The sequence below is a fragment of the Hemicordylus capensis genome, chromosome 6 (genome assembly GCF_027244095.1).
Source record: "Hemicordylus capensis ecotype Gifberg chromosome 6, rHemCap1.1.pri, whole genome shotgun sequence".
Taxonomy (NCBI): Eukaryota; Metazoa; Chordata; class Lepidosauria; order Squamata; family Cordylidae; genus Hemicordylus; species Hemicordylus capensis.
In genome coordinates, this window is record NC_069662.1 from 54331192 (window position 1) to 54355249 (window position 24058).

The following is a 24058-nucleotide window of genomic DNA, read 5'->3' on the forward strand; positions in this document are numbered from 1 at the left end:
TCAATCAATTAACCGCTGGCTGCAAACAATGAGCATGCAAGAACCAGCAGCCCTTCAAGTGGCACCCAATGCCATACCTTTTCCTTGATGCCCCCGTGCTGCATACAGTTTGAAGCTGTAAAGATAGGGAATAAGATAGCTGTAGGAAGATCTCAGCCGCACATGGAGGCAAGGCACAAGAAGGGTCCCCTGCCTCTGTGATACTCTTCCTCTTCCGTGCCATGTGCAAAATTGAGGAAGTGAGTGCCTTGATTGCAGTTGTGGGGGGGGGTTCTACTCCCAGTCAGGGACCGGCACTCAACCCTTCGGGGACCGGCAGCGGTCCAGGGACCGGTGGTTGAGAAACTGTGCTTTAGAAAGACTAACATAAAAATAATCATTGAATTCCAAATCTTTAATAAAGGTGAGGAATGTTACAAAATAATAAACAAAAGGATTTTACTTTTAATTATTCATTTGTTAAAACTTGGCCTTGTTAACTTGTCTGTTTCAGAAAATGGGAAAGTGGCAGTGGAGTATAGCTCTCCCTAGGAAGACCCCATTAACTGTTTAACAGAAGAGGAACTGAAAGGTCTCATCCAGGTAAATTGAAGCCTAGTCTCATGTATTCACAGATGAGCCTCATGTTGCTATGGACGGACAGGTTCCTCAGAGACAGGTAGACTGGAGATAGTCAGAGATAGCTGGGCTGAATGTTAGCTGCTTGGAGGCACACAGAGAGGACTCCCTGGTCTCCCGCTGTAGGCTCAGGGTTAAATGTGAGTTAACCACAGTGGTTTGACCAGAATTACCTAGGAAATCTGCATTCTCAAAACCAGCTCCACAGGGCTCAGCAATCCCAGTTCACCAGGATTGTGAGGACAAAGCCCCCAATTTCCTTCCTCCTCAGAACAAGCCTGGCCCAGAAGTCTTTTAAGAGAACAGGGGTCTCACTTGACCCACTTGACCCAGGCAAGGAAGCAGCATTGGCAAAAAGCCCCCTACACGGGCTTGGACTTCTGAGATTTGGATTGATGAAATTTTGTTCTCAGTCTGTGAAATTTGAGTAATCCAGATGTGTTCAGACTTCAGAGAGTAACAAGCCCTTTCTTTTCTCCCCAGGTGACTGTCTTGTCACTCTCACAGCCAAACCCGGAAAGAGAATAAGAGGTCTTGTCTGAGGAGTCCATGTATTAGGGGGACATATTTTACACCTGTGCTCGGTTTTCCTCTCTGTGCTTTGAAAGGGCACCTGCCCCTTCCTAAGCACTTTATGTTATCTGGAAGCTGGTTCTCTTGTATTAAGTGGATTGGGGTGAACATTTTATGAAATGATACTTCCCTAGCAGATGGCTTAATGTATTTATGTAACTGAAGTTTGGGCTTGGGTGTTTTTCCTCCTACCCCCCAATTGTTCTGATTTTCTAATAAATGTGTTACTAAAAAGAAAATCAGTTGTGTTTCTTCCATTTAAATGCGAGTTTTCTTTCAATATTGGCCTGGTTATAAGATAATTTAATGATGCTGAGTGGACATTTCATGCTTTTTGTTTTGTTTTGTTTCTAATCTAATCTTATTGTAAGGCAACCACACTAATCACTTTATGCTATCCAGATCCCTGTATGTCAGTCAACAAGTGTTAGTATCACATTCAGTTCTCCACAGAGCAAACAGCTCCAAATAGCTCAAGCCTGTGAACTGATTGTCTGTGCATTTGGGCCTTCATTGTTGCCATGGCAATTCTGTGATGCCAGGAGTCCTGCTAAAATGATGTCACAACCAAGTGGAATGCTCAGAGTGTGCAGACACAGGCTTATGTCCAAAGTCAAATATCAAGAGAAGAGAGAAATGGCCGAAATGGCAGAACTGGATCCACACTGTAGTATGGGCCCTGTTGCCACTGCTAACACTCACCTTTTTCTCGTAATCTTACTTGTGTTCTTTATGCAAGTTGGGCACAGCAGCTGTAAGTTGGATGCAGCACCAGTAGGGAATTGGATGCAGTTGGATGCAGCAGCCGTAGGGAATTGTCCCAACCCATGCCATTGCACTGTGGAAGTCCTCAACTGTAGCAGAGTCATCAGCCCTCCTGGACTCCACCATGTGCCCGTTCCCAAGGCAGCTGCTCATTCCTATGTTTTCTTCTTCTTGTAAGTACTTAAACCCCACTTCCAGCACTCTGAGGATAGAACCCTTTTAGGGACAACCTTTCATTAGGAGTGAAGTAGGTTAGGGATGTGCACAAAACCGGTTTGCCCAGTTTGGTTCAAATTCAAACTGGATTCGAACTGGGAGTGGGAGGTTCGGTTTTGGTTTTGTTTGAACCCCACCCGGTTCGGTTCAAATTTGAACCTTTTTGAACCTGTTTGAACTGGTTTGAACTGGTTCAAGCTTCAGCAAGTAGGTTGTATGGTAGGCACCAAAGCCTTGGGGCAGCAACAGAGAAGGCGCCTCCTGCAACAGCCACCAGACGAGCCGGTGGCAAATGCAGAAAGACCTCTCCTGATGGTCTCAATGGGCAGTGGGGTTCATAATGAAGAAGACGTTCTCTTAAATACCCAGGGCCCAAGCTGTTTAGGGCTTTATAGGTTATAACTAACACCTTGTATTTTGCCCGGAAACATATCGGCTGCCAGTGTAATGCCTTCAATACAGGAGTAATATGGTCTCTCTTAGATGACCCAGAGAGCAGCCTGGCTGCCGCATTCTGAACCAACTGTAGTTTCCGGACTACATACAAGGGCAGCCCCACATAGAGTGCATTACAGTAATCCAGTCCGGAGGTTACCAGCAGACGTACCACTGTTTTGAGGTCATCTATCTCAAGAAACAGACGCAGCTGGCATATTAGCCGAAGCTGGTACAAGGAACCTCTGGCCACTGCCTCAACCTTGGAAACCAGGGAGAGCCTCGGATCCAGAAGCATTCCCAGACTGCGTACCTGTTCTTTCTGGGGAAGTGTGACCCTATCCAGAACAGGCAGATCAATATCATCTCCCGAGTTTCGACCCCGCACAACGAGTACCTCTGTCTTATCTGCATTCAGTCCCAGTTTGTTATCCCTCATCCAGCCCATAACCGACTCCAGGCAGGCATTTAGGGAGGTTATGCCCTCTCCCGATGATGCTGACATGGAGAAATAGATTTGAGTGTCATCAGCATACTGATAACACCCTGCACCAAATCTCCTGATGATCTCCCCAGCGGTTTCATGTAGATGTTAAACATCAGAGACAATATAGAGCCCTGAGGGACACCATACAAAAGTTGAGATTTTGAAGAACCATCTCCAAGGGACACCATCTGGAACGTGCCCGAGAGGTAGGAGTGGAACCACTGCAAAGCAGTACCTCTCACCCTCAACCCCCTCAGACGCTCCAGAATGATACTATGGTCAATAGTATCGAAATCCGCCGAGAGGTCCAAAAGGACCAACAGAGTCACACTTCCTCTGTCCATTCCCAGTTGGATATCATCCATCAGGCCGACCAAGGCAGTCTCCACCCCATAGCCAGTCCGGAAGCCAGTTTGAAATGGGTCTAGATAATCAGTTTCCTCCAAGACTGTCCCAGATGCCGCTGGAAGCCACAGGCAGGAGTTGAGGGCATGCCCTCTCTCCTGCTGTTACTCCCCTGCAACTGGTACTCAGAGGCATCCTACCTTTGAGGCTGGAGGTGGCCCACAGCCCTCTGACTAGTAGCCATTGATAGACCTCTCCTCCATGAAGTTATCCAAACCCTTCTTAAAGCCATCTAGGTTGTTGGCTGTCACAACATCTTGTGGCAGAGAATACCACAAATGGATTGTGTGTTGTGTGAAAAAGTACTTCCGTTTGTTGGTCCTAGATTTCCCGGCAATCAATTTCTTGGGATGACCCCTGGTTCTAGTGTTATGGGAGAGGGAGAAGAATGTCTCTCTATCCACTTTCTCCACACCATGCATAATTTTATAGACCTCTATCATGTCTCCCTGCAGTCGTCTTTTTTCTAAACTAAAAAGCCCCAGGTGTTGAAGTCTTGCCTCATAAGAAAGGTGCTCTAGGCCCCTGATCATCTTGGTTGCCCTCTTCTGCACCTTTTCCAGTTCCACAATGTCCTTTTTTAGATGTGGTGACCAGAATTGTACGCAGTACTCTAAGTGTGGTCGCACCATAGTTTTGTATAAGGGCATTATAATATTACCTGTAGTGGTTAGAGTGCTGGACTAGGACTGGGGAGACCCGAGTTCAAATCCCCATTCACCCATAAAACTAGCTGGGTGACTCTGGGCCAGTCACTTCTCTCTCAGCCTAACCTACTTCACAGGGTTTTTGTGAAAGAAAAACTCAAGTATGTAGTGCACCGCTCTGGGCTCCTTGGAGGAAGAGTGGGATATAAATGTCATCATCATCATCATCATCATCATCATCATCATCATCATCATCACCTCAACACCATAGGGGCCACAGAAATCACCATCAGCCAATCACAAAAAGCAGCTTTACTGGGAACAGCCTGTATTCTGCGACGATATCTATAACAGCAACAATATTGACAATAAAATTCAGCCATCCCAGGTTCTTGGGAAGGACTCGATGTCTGGATAAAACTAACCAGTCAATAACACCTGTCTGACTGTGTAAACAAGAAATAATAATAATTTCCAATCCCCTTCCTAATGATCCCTTGCATGGAATTGGCCTTTTTCACAGTTGCTGCACTTTTCCCCCCCACCCAGACACAAAACAGAAAAAGCCTCCTCTCTCTCTCTCTCTCTCTCTCTCTCTCTCTCTCTCTCTCTCTCTCTCTCTCTCTCTCTCATACACACACACACACACACACACACAACTTTCTCACAAGTCAAGACAAGTTCAATCACTGAATTATGAAGTTATAAGAAGTTAAGATTTCAACCAAAACATATATTATTACAATCACCAAGAACCAATTGAAGAATTGTGAGCTGTTGGGGATGTCCTATCTATGTTGGGGAGCTGGCTAATTGTAGTAGTGTGCACGGATCGGTTCGGAGGCCATTCCACTGGCCTCCGAACCGATCCGGACAAGGGGTGGTTTTGGTTCGGGAGGGTTGGGGGGGGGTTCCATTAAGGGCGGGGGGGGCTTTACTCACCCCTCCCGCGCTTTGCTGCTCTGGCACCATAATTATTTTAAAAAATGCGCCGCAGAATTGCTCGCCGCTCCGGGGCTCCTTCTTGACTTCAAAATCGGGCGGCAGGATACTTCCCTGCCGCCCCCGAAGCCCCCTCAAGCCATTTGAGCTCTTGAAATCTCGCCCGGACCGAGTGCTAAAGCGCTCGGGCGGGCGGCGGGGAGATGTCCGTCCGCCCGCCCGCCCCCTTCCCTGCCTTCTGCGAAGTGCAGGGAGCCTTCTGCGCACGCGCGCGCAGAAGGCTCCCTGCACTTCGCAGAAGGCAGGGAAGGGGGCGGGCGGGCGGACGGACATCTCCCCGCCGCCCGCCCAAGCGCTTTAGCACTCGGTCCGGGCGAGATTTCAAGAGCTCAAATGGCTTGAGGGGGCTTCGGGGGCGGCAGGGAAGTATCCTGCCGCCCGATTTTGAAGTCAAGAAGGAGCCCCGGAGCGGCGAGCAATTCTGCGGCGCATTTTTTAAAATAATTATGGCGCCAGAGCAGCAAAGCGCGGGAGGGGTGAGTAAAGCCCCCCCCGCCCTTAATGGAACCCCCCACCCCAGTGCCGAGCCGCAGGTCCGCGGTCCGGTGCACACCCCTAGCTAATTGTGGGAGGCCAAGAGAGATTATTATCTCTTTCTGGTCTTATTTATTTTAACATAACTCGTGGAATTGTTTCATTTCTCCAGGAACAAAAACAAGGGTGAATAGATTCTCATCACAACCTGATTGCAGCCACTTCCCTTTAGTTCCTTTGTAACTGTTAACAAATCAGTGGGTCTAACTGTACTCCACATGATATCCGAGAGGGTGGCCAGCTTTCTTAGTGGCCCTTGCTCCTATGCCTTTAACAGTGCTTGCTCTGCTGACCTGGTAATGATATTTGGAATATAGGAAGGTACTGAAAGGCATCATCTCATACTGCGTGGGAGGTAATTATGGTAAGCCCCTTCTATATTTTACCAGAGACAACCACAAGGCTCTGTGGTCAGCAGGAGTCGACACCAACTCGACGGCACACTTTACATGTTATGTTTGATCCTGGGGTGCTTGGTTTTTATTATCTAATTAGCATCTGGGAGTGGGAGTGGGGCTGGTCCAGAAATGGATCATTCTGTTGGGGGTGTGGTGGGGGGCGCTTATAACCCTTTATCCCCACTACAGTCTCAACCTGGATTGAACAATACACACAAAAAAACTTGCTATTTGCCTTGCAGTGTCTCTGAAGATACTGGGGAGAGACATTTGATCTGCACAGTGCATCTAATTGGGGCAACATACTGTATCTTGGACTAGCCTGCCATTTGTAACCTGCTGGCAGTGGTGGATTAACGCATAGGCAAAGTAGGCACTTACCCATGGCGGCAAATTTTGAGGAGCAGCAAATTTGTCTACGCATTAATCTGCCACGTGCACTTGAGGGGCAGGGGAAAGTTGGATCTACTTTGAAAACTTTTTAAACCACCGCTGTGCGAAGGCAGCAAGAGCTCCTAGTGGGCCGGCCTGCCTCCCAAATCATGACAGGTTGTCAGGCCGTCTTCGTAGGTGCATGTGGCAGGATGGTGGCGGATATGGCGGTGAGAGCTCCTCCCACAGGTCCACCTACCTCCCAAATGGCAGGTCGGGTTTGGGGGCCTCTCTGCACACATGCACACAAGGCCTGAAATGGGCTGAAAATGTTTTTAAAGTCGATTTAATTCCTCCCCCACCCCAAGCCCTTTACTTGTAAAGGGGAACCCTTGCTGGAGTGGCAAATCTCTGGTCCCCTATGGGCTGCATATAGCTTAATCCGCCCCTACCTGCTGGAGCTTCTTCCTGCATTTTGCTAAGCTTGTAACCAGTGGGTCTAATTCCTCCCCACTGCAGGGTTCCCAGCCATAATCTGCTGAAAGTCATTGATGATGCCAGTTTTTACAGGCTTCCCTCACGGAAGCTTCTGTAAGTACCTGAAATGAATTATTTATTACCATGATCACTGATTTTTCTGCATCTTGGACAGACACTCCTCTTCAGGGCCACTGTGTGGTCCAGAAGAACTCATCAGACTTTTCGTGTGTGTGTGTGTGTGTGTGTGTGTACACACACACACACACACACAAACACACATATACATATATGTGTCATGGTAAAGTCTGAGGGTACATTTCTATGTGAAAGTGCCTCTGAGTATATGCAGAGTGTAGGGCATTTCCCTGTATCCTGTTTTTAATGCAGGACTTCAACTCTAAAATTTGTGATATATTTTGTGCCTGGAACATAAGAATTAATTATAATGAATTAAGCTCCTTTGATCATGTGCAGGATGCTTTTCTGTCATCACCGAATAAACTAGATCAGCCCTCATGCATTTGGTACTGGAGGTCCAGCTTGCTGGTTGGAGGCATGATTTCAGGGCAGGCTGAAACTAGTTAGTGGTGAGAAAAATACACTCTGCATGTGTATTTACACTCTGCATTCTTTAGTACTGTTGACTAAACAGTACTCCAGAGCTAAGACTCCAGAGCTAAGCCATGATGCTTTCTCCCATTTTCCATTCTGCCTGATGTGGAGTTATGTGGTTCAAAAGCAGCAAACCCAACAAGCTTCATGAAATTGGGTCTCCCTAGAAATTATTTCTGCTACACCACACTGTTAATCTGGTCTGTGACTGCAATAAACATACTACTCTACTCTACTCTACTCTACTCTACACTGGCTTTCTCTTTTGTATCTCATGATATCTGGCATTGGCATTGCAAAAACTCTCTGTCCTTATTTCAGAGACCTTAGTTCCACAGAAATGACCGCAAAGATATTGGAGGCCCTGCTCCAGTCCTCTCTGCAATTGAAGACTCTGTAAGTACTATCTACACCCTTTTTCCTTTGCTGGTTGCCAAACGAGAGAAGAAAAGAGACAACTGGAAATGGGGAGTCAGCCTTGTTCTAACCCTCTCCTACTCCTCAGCCCTCTAATTAGGTAGATAGGGGTGACTTCAGAGGCTGTAGTTTTTCCTGCGAGGAGGATGGTTTACCAATACTCACACTGCTAGCAAGTGGTTAGCCAATCTACACTTCTTGCCCAACATGTTATCAAGTTTTGCTGTAGGAATGGAAGTCATGCTAGAGTGGTAGTTTAGGGCATTCCTCAGAAACTTGACAGGGGCTTCTCAGCGAGTTGGTCAGAAATGAGAGACAAGCTTCCCTGAAGCCAGGGGTATAGTGGAGGGGGGGCGCGCATGGACGGAGCGCAGGTACTTCCCACTTCTCTGACTGTTGGGGTGCGCATGGCCATGGGGGCTGTCATAGGGAGTGCTAGCACTTCTGAATTTGCAATGACATCACTGCCTGAAGCTTGTCTACCACTACCAAACTTCCCCCTGAAATATGGAGCTACAGGATTGTTGGGTGTGTTCTAAGCTGTATGCTCAGTTCGTGTGGACCAGTGGTGAGGGCAACAGCCCTGGCCAGCACCCTGTGTGGGTTGAAGGAGTGCAGGAACATTCCCCAGAATCCTCTGCAACACACAGGAAGTGGCAGATATGCAGGGACTCTGCTGCAGACAAAAAATCGGAAAAGATTCCCTGATGGTAAAAAGTTTGAAAACCACTTAGCTAGAGTAATGAATATCTTTGGGCATCATTTTGAGACATCTCCCAGTTCCATCTTCTCTGGAAATAGCCCTTCATTTTAAAAAAAAAGTTTTTTTCCTTCTTTTCCTTCACAGACTGTGCGCTTTTCCCTCACCAGCACTCAAACACAAATGGAGTGGGGCCATAGCTTAATGACAGAGTTTTGCACATGCAGGGTCCCAGATTCACTCTCTGGCACTTCCAGTTTAAATAATCTCAGGGAACAGAGCTAGGAAAGACCTCCATCTGAAGCACTGAAAAACCATTGCCAGTTAGAGTTAGAGCTCAAGGGGTCAAGGATTCGCAACAGTATAAAGCAGCTTCCTACTTCTTCGGCAAGTAATACTTTCATCAGAGACCAATTATCTCGCTCACAGCATCGTCAGCTCCATCTTCTTCAGTATATGGAGATGGGAATATCCCTTCATAGGGTAGTTTGGATTTAGAAACATTTTCTGTAGAGATGTGGGGAAGATGATATGTGGAGAGGCCCAAAAGTGTGGGTTGGCATGGCACCCTCCTGAAAGGACTGGATTTGGTGTGGGGATTGCCGGTTAATGTCGTCTTCTGCAAGAGATGCCAAGAAGCTGTGAGGAGTTCTGTCTTTTTCCTCCACAGCATCTTGCCTAACAAGATGTCCTGCTGTCTTTGCCGTATGAAGGATGGCATTGAAGTTTTGTCTGATACGATTAAGGTGGACTGCACCGACACGTGTACCACAAACGAAACTCTCTGCGGTAGGCCAGCAGTAGTTTATGAAATTATGTATTGATTTGAATATTAAAGAGTATTTCACAATTTTCCCTCTAAGCAGAAAAAAAATGTTGCAAAATGAGCTCATTGGCCGAATGTACTAAGAAAGAACACTTCAAATGGTAATGACCAAAACTGCACAAAAATCAAAGCAGGTCTGCAAATGTCTCCTTTTGGAGATAAAATATTTTTTTGACCTTTGCTTTGATTTCTGGAGTCCTTCCCTTGGTCCAAAATATGTATCCTTCCTCCTTGTGTTTTGTGCAGAGTGACCTCTGAAAGTGTAAGGGCAATACTTTCTAGAGGCCCTTACTATCCTTTTCTCGGGAGTGTCAGCTGCCTGGGACTCTAATTATTTTTCAGCTTCGATTGCCAAACCAGTAATCGTACTCCAGAAAGCAAGAGTAAGTTCTTTTTAATTCAGGCAAACAAACTTGTTGATACTTACTGAAGAACTGAAGGGTGAACAGATATTAGGGCAGCTCACATGATCACTCCTTGAGTCAGAGAAGCATCCAACCTATATTCTGTAACCTTCCACGCTCCCACTTACTGATCATGTGTCATTAAAAAACAAGTTGTGGGGTGGGGAGTGATCATCTTCTAAGCAATATCTGGGCAGAAGAGCTTCATCCTAACCAGCAGCTGTAACGTAAAGGTAAAGTTGCGCCGTCGAATCAGTGTTGACTCCTGGCGACCACAGAGCCATGCGGTTTTCTTTGGTAGAATACAGGAGAGGTTTACCATTGCCATTTCCCGTGCAGATGAGATAATGCCTTTCAGCATCTTCCTATATCGCTGCTGCCCAATATAGGTGTTTCCCATAGTCTGGGAAACATACCAGCAGGGATTCGAACCGGCAACCTCTTGCTCGCTAGGCAAGTTATTTCCCCGCTGTGCCATTAGGTGGCAACCAGCAGTTGTAACCAGCTCCTTAATATGGTGGGAGGGGAAATCCTCCTCCCCACCGCTTCCCAGACAATCACTCTCCCCTCTAGCCCTCTGACTCACTAATCTGCCCCCCTCTGTCATTGAGGCATGAGGCAGCGCAGAGTCCTTCACTTCCAACAATATGTTCTCCTGCTGCACCACCCAGAGAGGGAGGGAGGGAGGGCGAGTGAATGGACAGGGGTGACACAGTTTGCACTTTCTGAGCAGTACCGTGGGGTTGAAGACTCCCTGTCATGCATCTTGGAGAGACAGAGAGGGCTAACAAGCTAGAGGAGAAAGCACGGCCCCCATTCTCCAGAGTCAGGAGAGGCTGCCTCTTTTCCTTGCTCACTCACTCACCTGTGCTTGTGAGTGCTCCTAACTCACCCTTTGGGCTGTGTACAGCAGGCCCTGGTTTTGAGGGGAGGGAAGACTCATCTGCTTTTGTGGGCAAGCAAGCAGCAACTGCCTTCTGAGGAGGAGTGTGGCTATTGTGACACTCAAGCCAAAAAAGGAGACAACATCCCATGGTGCTGTGTTATTGAAGCCCAATGCGTTTCAGCTTCAGAGGTCTTCAGGGGCAATCATTTGTAATATTTCAAAAAGACCTTGAGTAGAAAGCCTTTGCCTTGTTACAAGCTACTTGCTCAAGGTCTTCTTGAAATGTTGCAGATTATTGCCCCTGAAGAAGGCCTCTGAGGCTGAAACGCCTTGGGCTTCAATAAATGCTACACAGCACCGGGGGACTTTGTCTACGGCTTGCTTGTATGGTGGGGTGCTTCCTATTTCCCCACCCCACCCCCACCCCCACCCCATGTCTGCTTTTGTGACTCACATCAGCTGTGGTGGCACAGCAGGGAAGCAGCTTGCCTAAGGAGCAAGAGGCTGTTAGTTCAAATCCCTGCCAATGTGCTTCCCAGACTGTGCCTAGTGCCTTGCACTATCAGTAAGAATCCACTCTGTACTTATGCAGAAGCTTTCAGCATCGCACAGTTGATTGTATCTGGAAAGTACCCTGTGTGCACACTAAGACTGCAACCTGGACATTCTCACAGAAGGCATCTTTCTTGGAATTTGGGGCTCACTTAGCGTGGTGCAGAAGCAAGCACACAGAGATCACAAAGCAAGCACATAGATGCAAGCAGTGCTGGATGTACAGTAACTTTGTCCTAAAAGCAAAACATCACCCTGAAACCAAAAACTGCGTTTCTCCAGAATCCTCTTAGGATCTCTGCCAGCCAGCTCCAAACTCCAGCCATGGTGGGAGGGGGGCATAGCTTGGTGGGAGGGCACATGGCTTACATGCAAGAGGTTCAGTTCCTGCCTTCTCCAGTTAGAAGGACTTAGATCAAGTCTGCTCAGCTTCGGCCCTCCTGCAGATGTTGGCCTATGACTCCCATAACTCCTGGCTATTGGCCACTGTAATGAGGGATTATGGGAGCGGTAGTTCAAAAACAGCAAGGGGGCCAAAGCTGAGCCTGACTTAGGGCCTGACTTAGATGGTACGTCTCAGAAAGTGCAGTTTGCTAAAGATCTTGAAAATCTGTTAATCAGAGTACTCAGTACTGGGCTAAATAGACCAGTGGTCTCAACTCCATATGAGGCAGCCTCCTTCATATATTCATAGTGTTTCCAGCTCTCCTTGTACCCTAAATCCCACCGCCACTTAGACCAGGCAAATGAGTTCCACAGCTTCTTCCTCCCTTGCAGATCAGTTTACCATCCAAAAATCCAGGATGATTTGCTGCACTGACTAGCTGACACATAGAGCAAAGCTGCCCCAGTGCAGCAAGAGAGCAGCCTAACAGAACTTCCCAACTAACTGCAGTGGGGAAACTGCAGTTTTTGATGTCTTCCCCTCTGTGCCACCTGAAAACATGTCCCTGAGGGCTGTGCTATTCTCACGGACATATTTCTGGGTGTCACAGAGGACTTCCTGAGGAAGGGGGAGGGGCATCAAAAATTGCAATTCCCTGCTGCACCGATGCAATTTGTTGGGAAATCCTGTTAGGTTGTTTTCTTGCTAACTGGTGCATCCTTGCTCTGCATGTAATTGACAGGATGACATGCACTAATACATTTGTCCCTTTACAACTTCTCTTCTTGCAACTTTCTAATCTGAGCATCAAGTGCCTCTGGACATTGGATGATACTGTTCCTTTCTTCTTGTTTCTGAGCAGAGAAAGATGAGGCTTTGAATAGGATGCAAAAAGAAGTAATGAAGGTGTTAGAAATCAGGAAGCTGAATGCCAGCAGTACACTGAACACTGTGCCTGAGAAACTTTTACACAGCAACATAACAATGAAGGTCACTGTGAGCCAGAGAAACACCAGTTTAGGTGAACTCACCCCACATCTTTTGAAATCAGTCCAGGAATTAGGTAAGCTGAAACCTGAAGAGTTCTTGCAAATCAAGTGGAATGACAAAACTGAACTGAAAAAGCTGTACATGCTGGCCAATTTGCTCCAGATGGCACTCAGAGAAAAAGTTATGGAAGATAAAAGGGGCAGACAAAGGGCAACTTTGCTGCTCAGATCTCACCAAGTAGCACACCGGTCTGCTTGGAAGCAGTCTGTTATGCAGTCCATAACTAGCATCCCCTTGTTGACAGCTTCCATCATGGTGGATAATGACGCTGCTGACTTGACTGGCCGAGTACTTATCATTCTGAAACATGTCAATGAGTCAAGCCAGCAAGACCGCTCTCTGCATGAGGAAGAAACAGCGGCTCCCATTACCACTACCACCACAACTACTACCACCACTACTACCACTAGCACCACTAGTCAGAGTTTGCTACTGAAGGGTACGTCCGGCTCTTCCCAAAATGAACCTAGTGAAGGAAACTCAGAGCAGACATCAGCAAATGCACCATTAATGGCTAAGGAGGTGCTGCTCAACCAGCTCATGCATGGAACTCAGGAAGGTGGCACGCCCCAAATCCCAGGAGATAACACAGAGGCACCCCAAATCCCAGGAGATGACACAGAGGCGTCCTTAAACGAAATCTCCCCTGACATAACATTGTCCCATGAGACACACTGGGAGCATCATGAAGTGAAGACCACTGCTCACCACAAGCTGAACATCTTGCCCACTGATGATGACTACTTGCTTCAAGGGGACCTTTTTGAAGCTGAGCTTAACAAGCTGCTATCGCCCCTTATCCCAAACACACCAGAGGCGAACTTCATATACCAAGTGATCCGTATCCTAATAATTGACTGCACAGAGTCGAAGGTCCAGCTGGCCTGTGCTAAGCTAATCTCCAGAACAGGTCTCCTCATGAAACTCTTCAGTGAGAGAGAAAATGTCAAGGATACTTCTGCCCTGTGGAAGTCATACTTCTGGTCTATGAAGAATGTCGACAACCTGTCCACAGGAAGTCCAAGAAAACTGGAGAAACCTGAGGTAAGGGGCAAACCTTGTGAAGCCTGAGGAGTTGTTAAGCCTACTAATGGGTTGTCAGGAGCTTGGGCAACAATCAGCTGACCTGGATGTGGCTCCAAAGCTGTTCACTGGGTGTGAACAGAGGGAGGCAAAGGGTGATCACCTGGCACTGGCTTCTGGAAAGCATAGAGTCAACCCATTAAGCATTTGGGTTTGTCGTTCATGCTTTCTTTTAAAATTTCAATAAACACAGTTCTCATCTTCATCAATTTATTGTGTTTTTACTTGTTTATTGGTTGTTGTATTGGACATATTTGTTACTTCTATTTTTGCTGGCCAATGGCTGTAATAAAATTGATGATGATAAGTTCTGATTTAGACACTGCCGTTAAAAAGTGGTTTGGTAACCGATTCAGACAATTTGAATTGGTTTTGAATCAATTTAAATATATTTCATGAAGAAAACATAAAATTATTTTGCAGAATATATTCCCCGAAGAATAATATCAAACTATATTACATGCAGAAGAATGTCACTCTCTCATGCAGAATAAGAATATCAAACTTGTATCTGTAAAATAAGTACCATGATATCCATTTCACTTGAGAAACAATGAGGTCATTCTCATGACCAGCTCTAGCCAGGCTAGTGCAGCCCTACCTGGTCAGAACTGCTCATGAGAACCGCCTGGATCGGTCCCAATCCCAGCACTCCTCGACCGGTTAGTCCAGGTGAAGTCGGAGGGTGTACATAGCAATAGCAATAGCAATAGCAATAGCACTTACATTTATATACCGCTCTATAGCCAAAGCTCTCTAAGCGGTTTACAATGATTTTAGCATATTGCCCCCAACATTCTGGGTACTCATTTTACCGACCTTGGAAGGATGGAAGGCTGAGTCAACCTTGAGCCCCTGGTCAGGATCGAACTTGTAACCTTCTGGTTACAGGGCGGCAGTTTTACCACTGCACCACCAGGGGCCACCACCATGCACCCTCCTTCCTCACCATCTGGTCATGTGGGCAGCTGGGCTGCTGGTATCTCCCTTCAGGCTGCTGGCAACCATTTTAATGATAGATGCCAAGGCAAGAAGCAACCCAGCCTCTAGGGTTTCTCAATGCACAGTGCTGCTCCTGTGGTGCATTGTGGGATTCCTGGAGGCCAGGCTTTGCTTCCCCAGCCTCCAGATAGCTGTGCTGCTCATCGCAGTGTCAGCTATTTGGGTGGGCAGATGAATGGCAAGGCTGGGAGGGAATGGAGGTTATGTGGGGAAAGGTAGGTGTGATCCTGCCTCTCCTCTCGCCCTTCCCATCCCCTGCCCAAGTGGTTGTGTGAATGACCCTAATATATTTTTAAATGAATTATTGTTTAATTCGGTTAATGGTTCTTACAAACAGAAAACATAGTACAGGATTAAAAGTACAGGAAAATAAAACATTAACCATACAATTAAATAGGTTGTTTCGAACCACATTATTTAGCCATTTTAACTAAGAGCCTTTTGTTGAAATGAGAGGTAGGTGCAAATTGGCTCAAGGGATCAGCATCTGTGGATATGGCCTGCAGCCAAGGGCAACAGCATGTAAAGAAGCAAGAAATCAAAGGCAAGGAGAGGCAGAGTCGGGCTGATCTGGGCTGAAAGGGGCAAAGTAGAGTGGAAAGTGGTTTTTGCACATACTAGGAAGCTGATAATATGGTTTCGAAGAAAACTGAAGGTGGAATGAAAGAATCCACATTCCCCGTGCACTCTCATGCGCATTTTCACTCCTTCTCTGCCTCCCTCCCCCCTCCCCCCCGTCTCTCTCACACACACACCCCTCCCTTGAGCGGGGGCTATTTTTGCACCTCGAACTATAAATGCCTGCAAAACCTATTTGACCAGGGACGTAATTATAATAGGCCAAGGGGAGACAGTTGTCTGGGGGCCCACTGCCTGGGGGGAGCCCAGAGGCAAGTCACATGACTGACTCCCCCAGCCGCACACCTGCCTGGGCTTCCTTCAGTTGTTTTCATCCTCCAAAATTGATGTGAATGTTAAGACCTGGAGCTACCAGAACAGCATGTCTTTCTCTAGTACCATGAAATGACTTGCATAGTCCACAATTTACAAAGCCTTCTAACAAATAACTCAGGATGATGTTCTGTTGTGGCACATAGGTTATATATATAATTTTTTTTTACTGTGCTTTCTGTTACCACTATTCAGCCACATTTAAGATTTCTTTACTTCATGAGCTGAGCTTCAGTGAGGGGGTGGCATTTTAAAATCTTGTCTCTGGGCCCCACTCCAACCTTGCTACGCCCCTGTATTTGACCAAAGAAGACACTGTGCCATAAAAATGACTTTGCACAGCAGGAATGACAATGGCTCAATCACACCACTTTCAGCTCTTTGGAATCAGAAAATAATCTAACAGCTATTCTTTATCCTGGATTGTTGAATTTTGAAAATGTTCAGTTTTTGCTTTTGAAATTTGGTTTGATGGAGAGCTATTTTAAGAAGGAATGTAAATCTTTAGCTTTTTTTTTTTTGTATACTTGTTTTTACAACATAGCAACATAGAAACTTAATGGTTGATGAAGAGGAACAAATTAAAATTAAACGACAGCAACAGGAAATTAGCAGAAACAGAGGAGCTCAGGTGCAGGTTACAAACTGTAGTGCTGGAGCAAAGAAGATTCTTAATTATACGTTATGACATTTAATGGAAAATGACATTTTAAGGAAAATAGAGACCAAAAGGTTCATTCTCTAGGGCCTGCAAACACCCTGTGGCTGCATCTGAATGGAACCACGTGGCTGAGTGGCAGATCATGGGTGTTTCCAGATGAAGAAATACTCTGTTTGAAAATGGAGGTTCTTACCACTTCTCCATGATGCATTCGGATGATGTCACTAACCATCACACAATTTCACAGCACCACCTGCTGGCCATTTGCTGCCAATCTGTGATGGTCTCAAAAGACTGGATTCCCATCATGGATTGGTAGCAAATGGTCAGCAGGTAATGCTGTGAAATTGCACGATGGTCAACCAACCCATCAGATCATCCTGTGAAGAAATTATGTAAACTTCAATTTTCAAATAGAGTGGTCCTTGTTTGGCAATACCCTATTTATTATTATTATTAATTTACCCAGTCAGAAAGGTGTTATTGACTGGTTTGTTTTATCCAGACATCGAGTCCTTTCCAAGGACCTGGGATGGCTGAATTTTATTCTCAATGTTGTTGCTGTTATTATAGATATCATCGCAGAATATAGGCTGTTCCCAGTAAAGTTGCTTTTTGTAATTGGCTGATGGTGATTTCTGTGGCCCCTATGGTGTTGAGGTGCTCTTCGAGTTGTTTTGGGATTGCACCTAGGGCGTCAATTACCACTAGTATTATTTTGGTCTTTTTCTGCCACTGCCTTTCAATTTCAATTTGTAGATCTTTGTATTTGGTGATTTTTTTTCTATTTCTTTTTCTTCTATTCTGCTATCCTCTGGTATTCCTATGTCGATTATTTTGACTTGTTTTTCTTTCTTCTTGACTACAGTTATATCTGGTGTATTGTGTGGCAGATGTTTGTCTGTTTGTAGTCAGAAGTCCCATAATATTTTTGCATCTTCATTTTCTACAACTTTTTCAATTTTATGGTCCCACCAATTTTTAGATACAAGTAGCTTGTATTTTTTGCAGATGTTCCAGTGTATCATCCCTGCTACCTTGTCATGCCTTTGTTTGTAGTCAGTCTGTGCGATCTTTTTACAACAGCTGATTAGGTGGTCCACTGTTTCATCTGCTTCGTTACAAAGGCGGCACTTGCTGTTTGTTGTGGATTTTTTGACTTTTGCTCTTATTGCATTTGTTCTTAGTGCTTGTGCAGCCAATATTAAACCCTCTGTTTCTTTCTTCAAGTTGCCATTCTTAAGCCATTGCCAGGTCTTGGTGATGTCTGATTTTCCACTTATATTGTGCAAATATTGACCATGCAGTGGCTTATTTTCCAATTTTCTGCTCGGTTCTTGACTTGTTCTTTCTTGTAGGCCTGCTTTGTTTCATTGGTGTTGAATAGTTTCGCGTTATTGACCATTTTAAGTGCATCTTCCTTACTGTCCTTTATATATTTTTCAAGGCCTCTTTTCTCCTCCTCTACAGTTTGATGGACTTGTAGCATTCCTCTTCCACCTGAGCTGCGAGGGAGGTATAGCCTATTTACATCACTGCGGGGTGCAGAGCATGGTTGATGGTCATGATTTTCCTTGTCTTATGATCTAGTGTCTCTAGCTCTGCCTGGGTCCAGTCTATTATTCCTGCAGTGTATCTGATAACAGCTATAGCCCAGGTGTTTATGGCTTGTGTGGTGTTCCCGCCATTGAGTTCGGACTTTAGGATTTTTCTAACTCTCCTGATGTATTCACATCCAATTTTTCTTTTAACTTCAGTGTGTGCAATGTTATCAGCCTGGAGTATGCCCAAGTATTTGTAATGTTCTTTCTGTTCCAGGTTCTTTATGTTGCTTCCATTGGGCAGTTCTATTCCTTCTGTTTTTCTTATATTTCCTCTGTTCATTATCAATGCAGCACACTTGTCTAGTCCAAATTCCATTGCTATATCACTACTGAATATACGGACAGTGTTTAGCAGTGATTCGATTTCTGACTGGGACTTTCCGTACAACTTCAGATCGTCCATGTACAGCAGATGGTTTATTTTACTTGATGTTTTAGATGTTTGATATCCGAGGACTGTTCTGTTTAGTATTTGTGAAAGTGGAGTCATGGCGATTACAAACAACAGAGGGGATAGTGAGTCCCCTTGGAAAATACCTCTTCTAATGCTAACCTGTCCAAGTGTCTCACCATTGATTGTTAACTGTGTATTCCACATGCTCATTGCTTTTTAAACAAATATCTGAATGTTTTTGCTGACACCAGTTGTTTCTAAACATTTTAGTATCCATGTGTGAGGCAATGTGTGAGTCGAAAGCTTTCTTGTAGTCAATCCATACAACACTTAGATTGGTTTTTCTTCTCTTGCAATTTTCTAAAATCATTTTGGCAATCGGCAGCTGGTCTTTTGTGCCTCTAGTGTTCAGGCAATTTCCTTTCTGTTCAACTGGAAGCTGTTAGATAATAAGTGTTGCATCACTTCATCTGCTATTATTCCAGCTAATAATTTGAACATGGTTGGCAGGCAGGTTATCGGTCTATAATTACTTGGAACGGCACCTTTTGCTGGGTCTTTCATAATGAGATGAGTTTTCCCAGTTGTTAGCCATTGTTTAATATCACCTCCTTGCAAAATGTGATTGAACTGTTTTGATAGTTGTTTATGCTTGTTAGGTGTTTAAGCCTAAAGCCATGCAGTTGATCGTCGCCTGGTGCAGTCCAATTTTTAATTTTCTTTGCTCTTTCACTTATTAATTCTGGTGTTATTATTAGATCTTGCATTTGCTGGTTACATTTTTTGACCTGTTTCATCCAGCCTGCTTTTTTATTATAATCTATTGGATTGTCCCATAATTTCCCCCAGAATTGCACTGTTTCTTCTTTATTTGGTGTTTCTACGTTTCTTGCAGTTTCTCCTTCTATGCTTTGGTAGAAACGTTTCTGATTCGACTAGAATTGGAGATTCTGCCTGTGTTGTGTAATTCTGGCTTTGTATCTGCTGATCTTCTATTTCCAGGAATTCTCTAATTTTCCTTGAATCTAGGTGGTATTTTTGGATCAGATACTGTTTGGTGTTTTCATTCTTCAGCTTCTTGTCTTTAATATCTTTCAATTTACTAGCATCTGATCTAAGCCTGGCGATTTTATTTTCTAATCTAATCTTCCATTTAGGTGATGTACTGCTTTCTTTTTTTACAGGTTCACTGATCTTATATCCGAGCTCTTGTGTTATTATTGTTGCTGCACTGTACATTAGTTGGTTTGTTTCTTGCAAATTATTGGTTGTTATTTCTGCATGTGCAGCGTTTATATCTTTTAATGCCTGAGCAAGTTGTTTTTTGGCAACTGTTTTTAGAGCTGGAAGTCGAACCCTGGTGGTTGTTTGGTTCATGTGTTCAGTTATTTTTTGCTTTAGTTCTTGTTGCTTTTCTGTTAAACAGCATTCGGGTTTTTGAGGTGAAGGCAAAAGGGAGGTTGCCTGGTTTTGATTTTGAAACAGTTCAGCAACAGTGGCATCCTCTATTTCTGACACCTCCTCCACCTGCGCCTGAGCAACTTCTTCAGTTGGTAGTAATTCTTCTTCCATATCTTGAGCCTGTGTTGCTCTTTGCAGTTCTTCCAGCTCAACTCCTGTGAATACTTTATTTCTTATTATGTATCTTCTCTGGTCTGCTAGCCTTTGTTCTGTTATTTCTGTATCTGGATGCTTCTCTTTCCAAATTTGGTACATTCTTTTTAAATAACCTCTTCTAGTTGGACTAGACTTGTAATAGCAGATCATTATTTCCTTGTTGGCATTTTTCATATATTTTTTTCAGTTAAGCGACGTTTCTTCCAGTAACCTTGCAGTCTCCAGCCCTGGTTGCTCAACTGAAGATGCTAAGTCTTGTAGCCCACTTGCCACCAGATGCCAGGGACTCCAGCACCTGGTGTGGTCCTTGTTGACCCGGGCGACGACCGATCCGGTATAGATTTATTAAAGTTACATCTCACCATATTGTTGATGGGAGAGGCACTCTTTGTCTGGCTCCTCTGGTGAGACCTGTCCAGTATGGTTGGACCTCTGGCATAGCTCTCACCTTCCTCACAGCACACAAGCCCCTCAACCACGCCAAGGTAGTGCCTCACTAGGGGATGATGATGATGATGATGATGATGATGATTTCTATACCACCTTTCCAAATATGGCTCAGAGCAGTTTACACAGAGAAGTAATCAATCAATAAATAAGATTGATCCCTGTCCTCAAAGGGCTCACAATCTAAAAGAAACATGACACCAGCAACGGTCACTGGAGGTACTGTGCTGGGGGTGGATAGGGCCAGTTACTCTCCCCCTGCTAAATAAAGGGAATCACCATGTTAAAAGGGGCCTCTTTGCCAAGTTAGCAGGAGAGCCCAGGTGTAATCTCTAGCATCTTAGTTAAGGCTTCAGGGCTGAGAGCTGCTGTAAAATGGAGTAGACAGTACTGGGCTGAATGGACCAATGTTTGGCTTGGTATAAGACAATTGCATATGTCCATATGAGAGCAAGCTCAACAGAGAGCAATACAAGTGGTGTTTTTTTTTATTCTGGGGAGAGAAAAAGTAGAAACACAAAAAAGCCTATTTTCCATTTTCCTTCTCTTTGTCCCACCTTGCAGATTGCAAGCCAAGGAATCCCAGAATCTGGCTATGGCAACAAGTTCGTGTTGGCTATTTCAGTGACTGTAGTGATAACGATTATCTTTACAGTAATTTGCATGACTGAGGTAAGCTAAAAATGCATTTTAAATTTATTAACTGCCATATCCAAGGGCTTGGGATGGGAAGCGAATGTCCCCCAAAGACACAGTCCCCTCCAGCTGAGGAAGAACTACTATCACATTGGATATGCCAAATACTCATGCTTTGTAGAGAGCTTTAAATTGAGCCAGAGTTCATCCTGCCTCAACCTCTGGTGGACTCAGCTGCTGTTTCGAATTCCAGAGCTCAGACCTGAAGCATGCAAAGACAGTAGGGCCTCTGAGCACGTTCAGTGTCTTTCCTTCGCCCCTGAATAACCACAGGCACTTCCTCACAACAGCGATTAGTTGGGAGATCCAAGCAACAATGAGCTCCAACACCTCTCTTTTTTAGGAGGACTATAATTATAGGAGCAGGGGCGTAACTACAATTAGGCAGGGGGAGGCTGTTGTCTTGGGGCCCCCTGCCTTGGGGGGGGCCTCAGAGGCTCTCCCCCACCCAATCTTCCTTTTGAAATCATTAAAAAAATATATTTATCCTCCTTGTTCTGGCGCCGCCCGCTATTTGCTTGTTGTTTGTCTCCACCCAGCGCCTACCCGATCCTCCTTTTGTGGACGGTGGGGAGGGAATCGCCTAAGACGTGTTTACTCACGGGTGATACTAAACCACCCGCCTCGTTTGCATTACAGACATATAGAAACCAGGTTTGACGCAAACTTAACGCTTGCTGTTTGTTGATATGCTCGTGTCTTTCAAATAGCTTTTGGCAGCACTGGAGGAAGCAGCTTGGTTTGCTGGATTGCAGAGCAGGTAAATCACACTTGAGGAAAGGAGATATTTAGGCATGGTTGGGGAGTAGTTGGCTGGGCTTCGGGGCTTCCAAGCGAGCAAGCCAACGCTTTTTCCAACTCAAGCAGCTTTCCACAACGGTTAGGTAGGAGGGCAAGGAAGGTTGCAATTCCGTGCCCATTTACCTTACCTGGAAGCAAGCCCCATTGAACTCAATAGGACTGCTGCCTCCTGCCCTGACCCTCCCCGGGTGTCAGTTCTTTTTAGGGCTATATATATTCTAACCTCATTCTGAGTTCTGTCCACCCTTGGGGGGGGGCCCTCAGAGGCTCTCCCCCACCCAGTGCCTACCCGATCTTCCTTTTGAAGTCATATAAAAAAAATTCGGGGGGGGGGCATTTAAGAATCTTGTCTCAGGGCCCACTCCAACCTAGTTACGCCCCTGTATAGGAGTGCTAACCAACCAATGTCTTGGTTGCCCACCCAAATCATTGGCTCTGTCCAGCTGAGGGAAATCTTTACATGATGGTTGGTTGCTCATGGTCTTTCCTCTCTTTTTCTTGACAAACAGTTCTGCTATCATGTTCTGCAGCTAAGGATGGCATCCCTCAAGAAAAACGGTAAGGCTTGCTCAGGAATGCCTGGTCTTCTGTGATTCTGCAGTCTTGGGATTCTACACACAGGACCTGGTCTCAAGCACTGGATTTGGGTGCCCACTTCAATGTTAAAAAACAAAACAATTATTTAGCCCTTAAGGCAATAGATGAAAAGTTGAAAGTATGCAAACAGTGTCTGCCAAATCCTCCAGTGTTCTGTGTGCTGCATAAGCCTCTGGCCATGTTCTTCAGATACCCACACACTCCCCAGCCTTCATATTCCAAAACCTCTCCTCCTATTGTCATTGTGTCTTCTCCATTTTTGACATTTCAGTGTACAAATCTATCCCATGTGTGCAATTTGCACAATCTTTTTCATGTATGGGGAAAATTGGTATGCCAACTGTGACTACCACTAAAAAACATGTATCACCCATTGCTTTGAGATAATGTTTCAGTTTGTTCCATTCTCTCCCTCCTCCATCTCCAAGCATTCCAAGGCAAATAATCAGGCCTGAGTGTTAATTTCTTCTTTTTATTCTCCTTCAAAGGACCTTTCTGGGCAGAAAGAAGAAAGGTGCCGAGCAAGTAAGGAGATAGCTTATGTTCTCCAGTCACCATCAGAGATATGGATTTTCTGGAAACCTTTGTTGGAAATTTATCTGAAAAAGTTTCCCATGCAAATTTCCCCTCACTTGCCTAAAATTGTAGAGGGGGTTTCTCTCAAAAAATGAATAAATACCATAGAAATGTTCCAATCAGATTGAGATCTAATTTTGTTAGTTATTTGATCTGATTTTGCAAGTTATTGATATAAAAAACCAACAATTCTACACCATGTTAATTTCCCTTCACTGTATCTCATATGATTTTCTTTTTTTTCAATAAGAATTTTTATTGAGAAGTAAACCAAAGAAGACAAAGACAAATCACCATAAAGTCAATACAAAACAAATCATTTTTCGTAATGAAAAATCTCATTTTCCTAATTAATTACAGCAGTAAAGAAAATTTTCTAAAACAAGGTAAAGGAAAAGGAATTCAGACTCTTAAAGTTGTAAAATCTAATCTATTCACCTTCTTGTAAGTTACATATCGAAAACACTATAAGTCAAATCCAGAAAATGGGAACAAAGTTTGACCATAACAGATATTATAATTTAGAAAGGGTTCCCAAAGAGACATGAATGATTCAGTAGAGATACCATGTACATAAGCCTAGACTTTTGAAACTGAAGCATAGTCCCACACTCTCAGAAACCAATCGTTTAAGGAAGGAATCTCCAAAGTAATCCAGTTAGATGCATATATAAATCATATGATTTTCAAGTAACCAAACAGAAATTTTAGAAATAGAGATTTTTGTCCTCACCACAGCAGTATTCCTCACTTTACCTGTCTCAGAGGAAATGAATTTTATGTGCATTTATAAACTATTTTATGATGAGAACTAAACCTGCTCCTTGTCCCAGAGATTAAGACTCCTCCTCCTGCCCACATAGCC

The 24058-nt window shown here is 44.8% G+C and overlaps 1 protein-coding gene across 2 annotated transcripts; it reads left to right on the top strand.

Annotated features, from left to right (window-relative positions):
- The first annotated feature begins 1775 nt into the window (after window positions 1-1775).
- LOC128330513 (leucine-rich repeat-containing protein 37A-like) lies at window positions 1776-23306 on the top strand. 2 transcript variants are annotated; one of them, XM_053263516.1, is made up of 9 exons: window positions 1776-2129; window positions 6972-7043; window positions 7866-7940; window positions 9332-9450; window positions 12577-13808; window positions 21088-21195; window positions 21930-21979; window positions 22530-22578; window positions 23106-23306. In XM_053263516.1, the coding sequence occupies exons 1-8, from the start codon at window positions 1795-1797 to the stop codon at window positions 22552-22554; spliced, it is 2016 nt and encodes a 671-aa protein (XP_053119491.1). In that variant the 5' UTR covers window positions 1776-1794; the 3' UTR covers window positions 22555-22578; window positions 23106-23306. The 2 variants fall into 2 exon arrangements, with proteins under 2 accessions (XP_053119491.1, XP_053119492.1); XM_053263517.1 differs by lacking the exon at window positions 6972-7043.
- The last annotated feature ends 752 nt before the right edge of the window (window positions 23307-24058 follow it).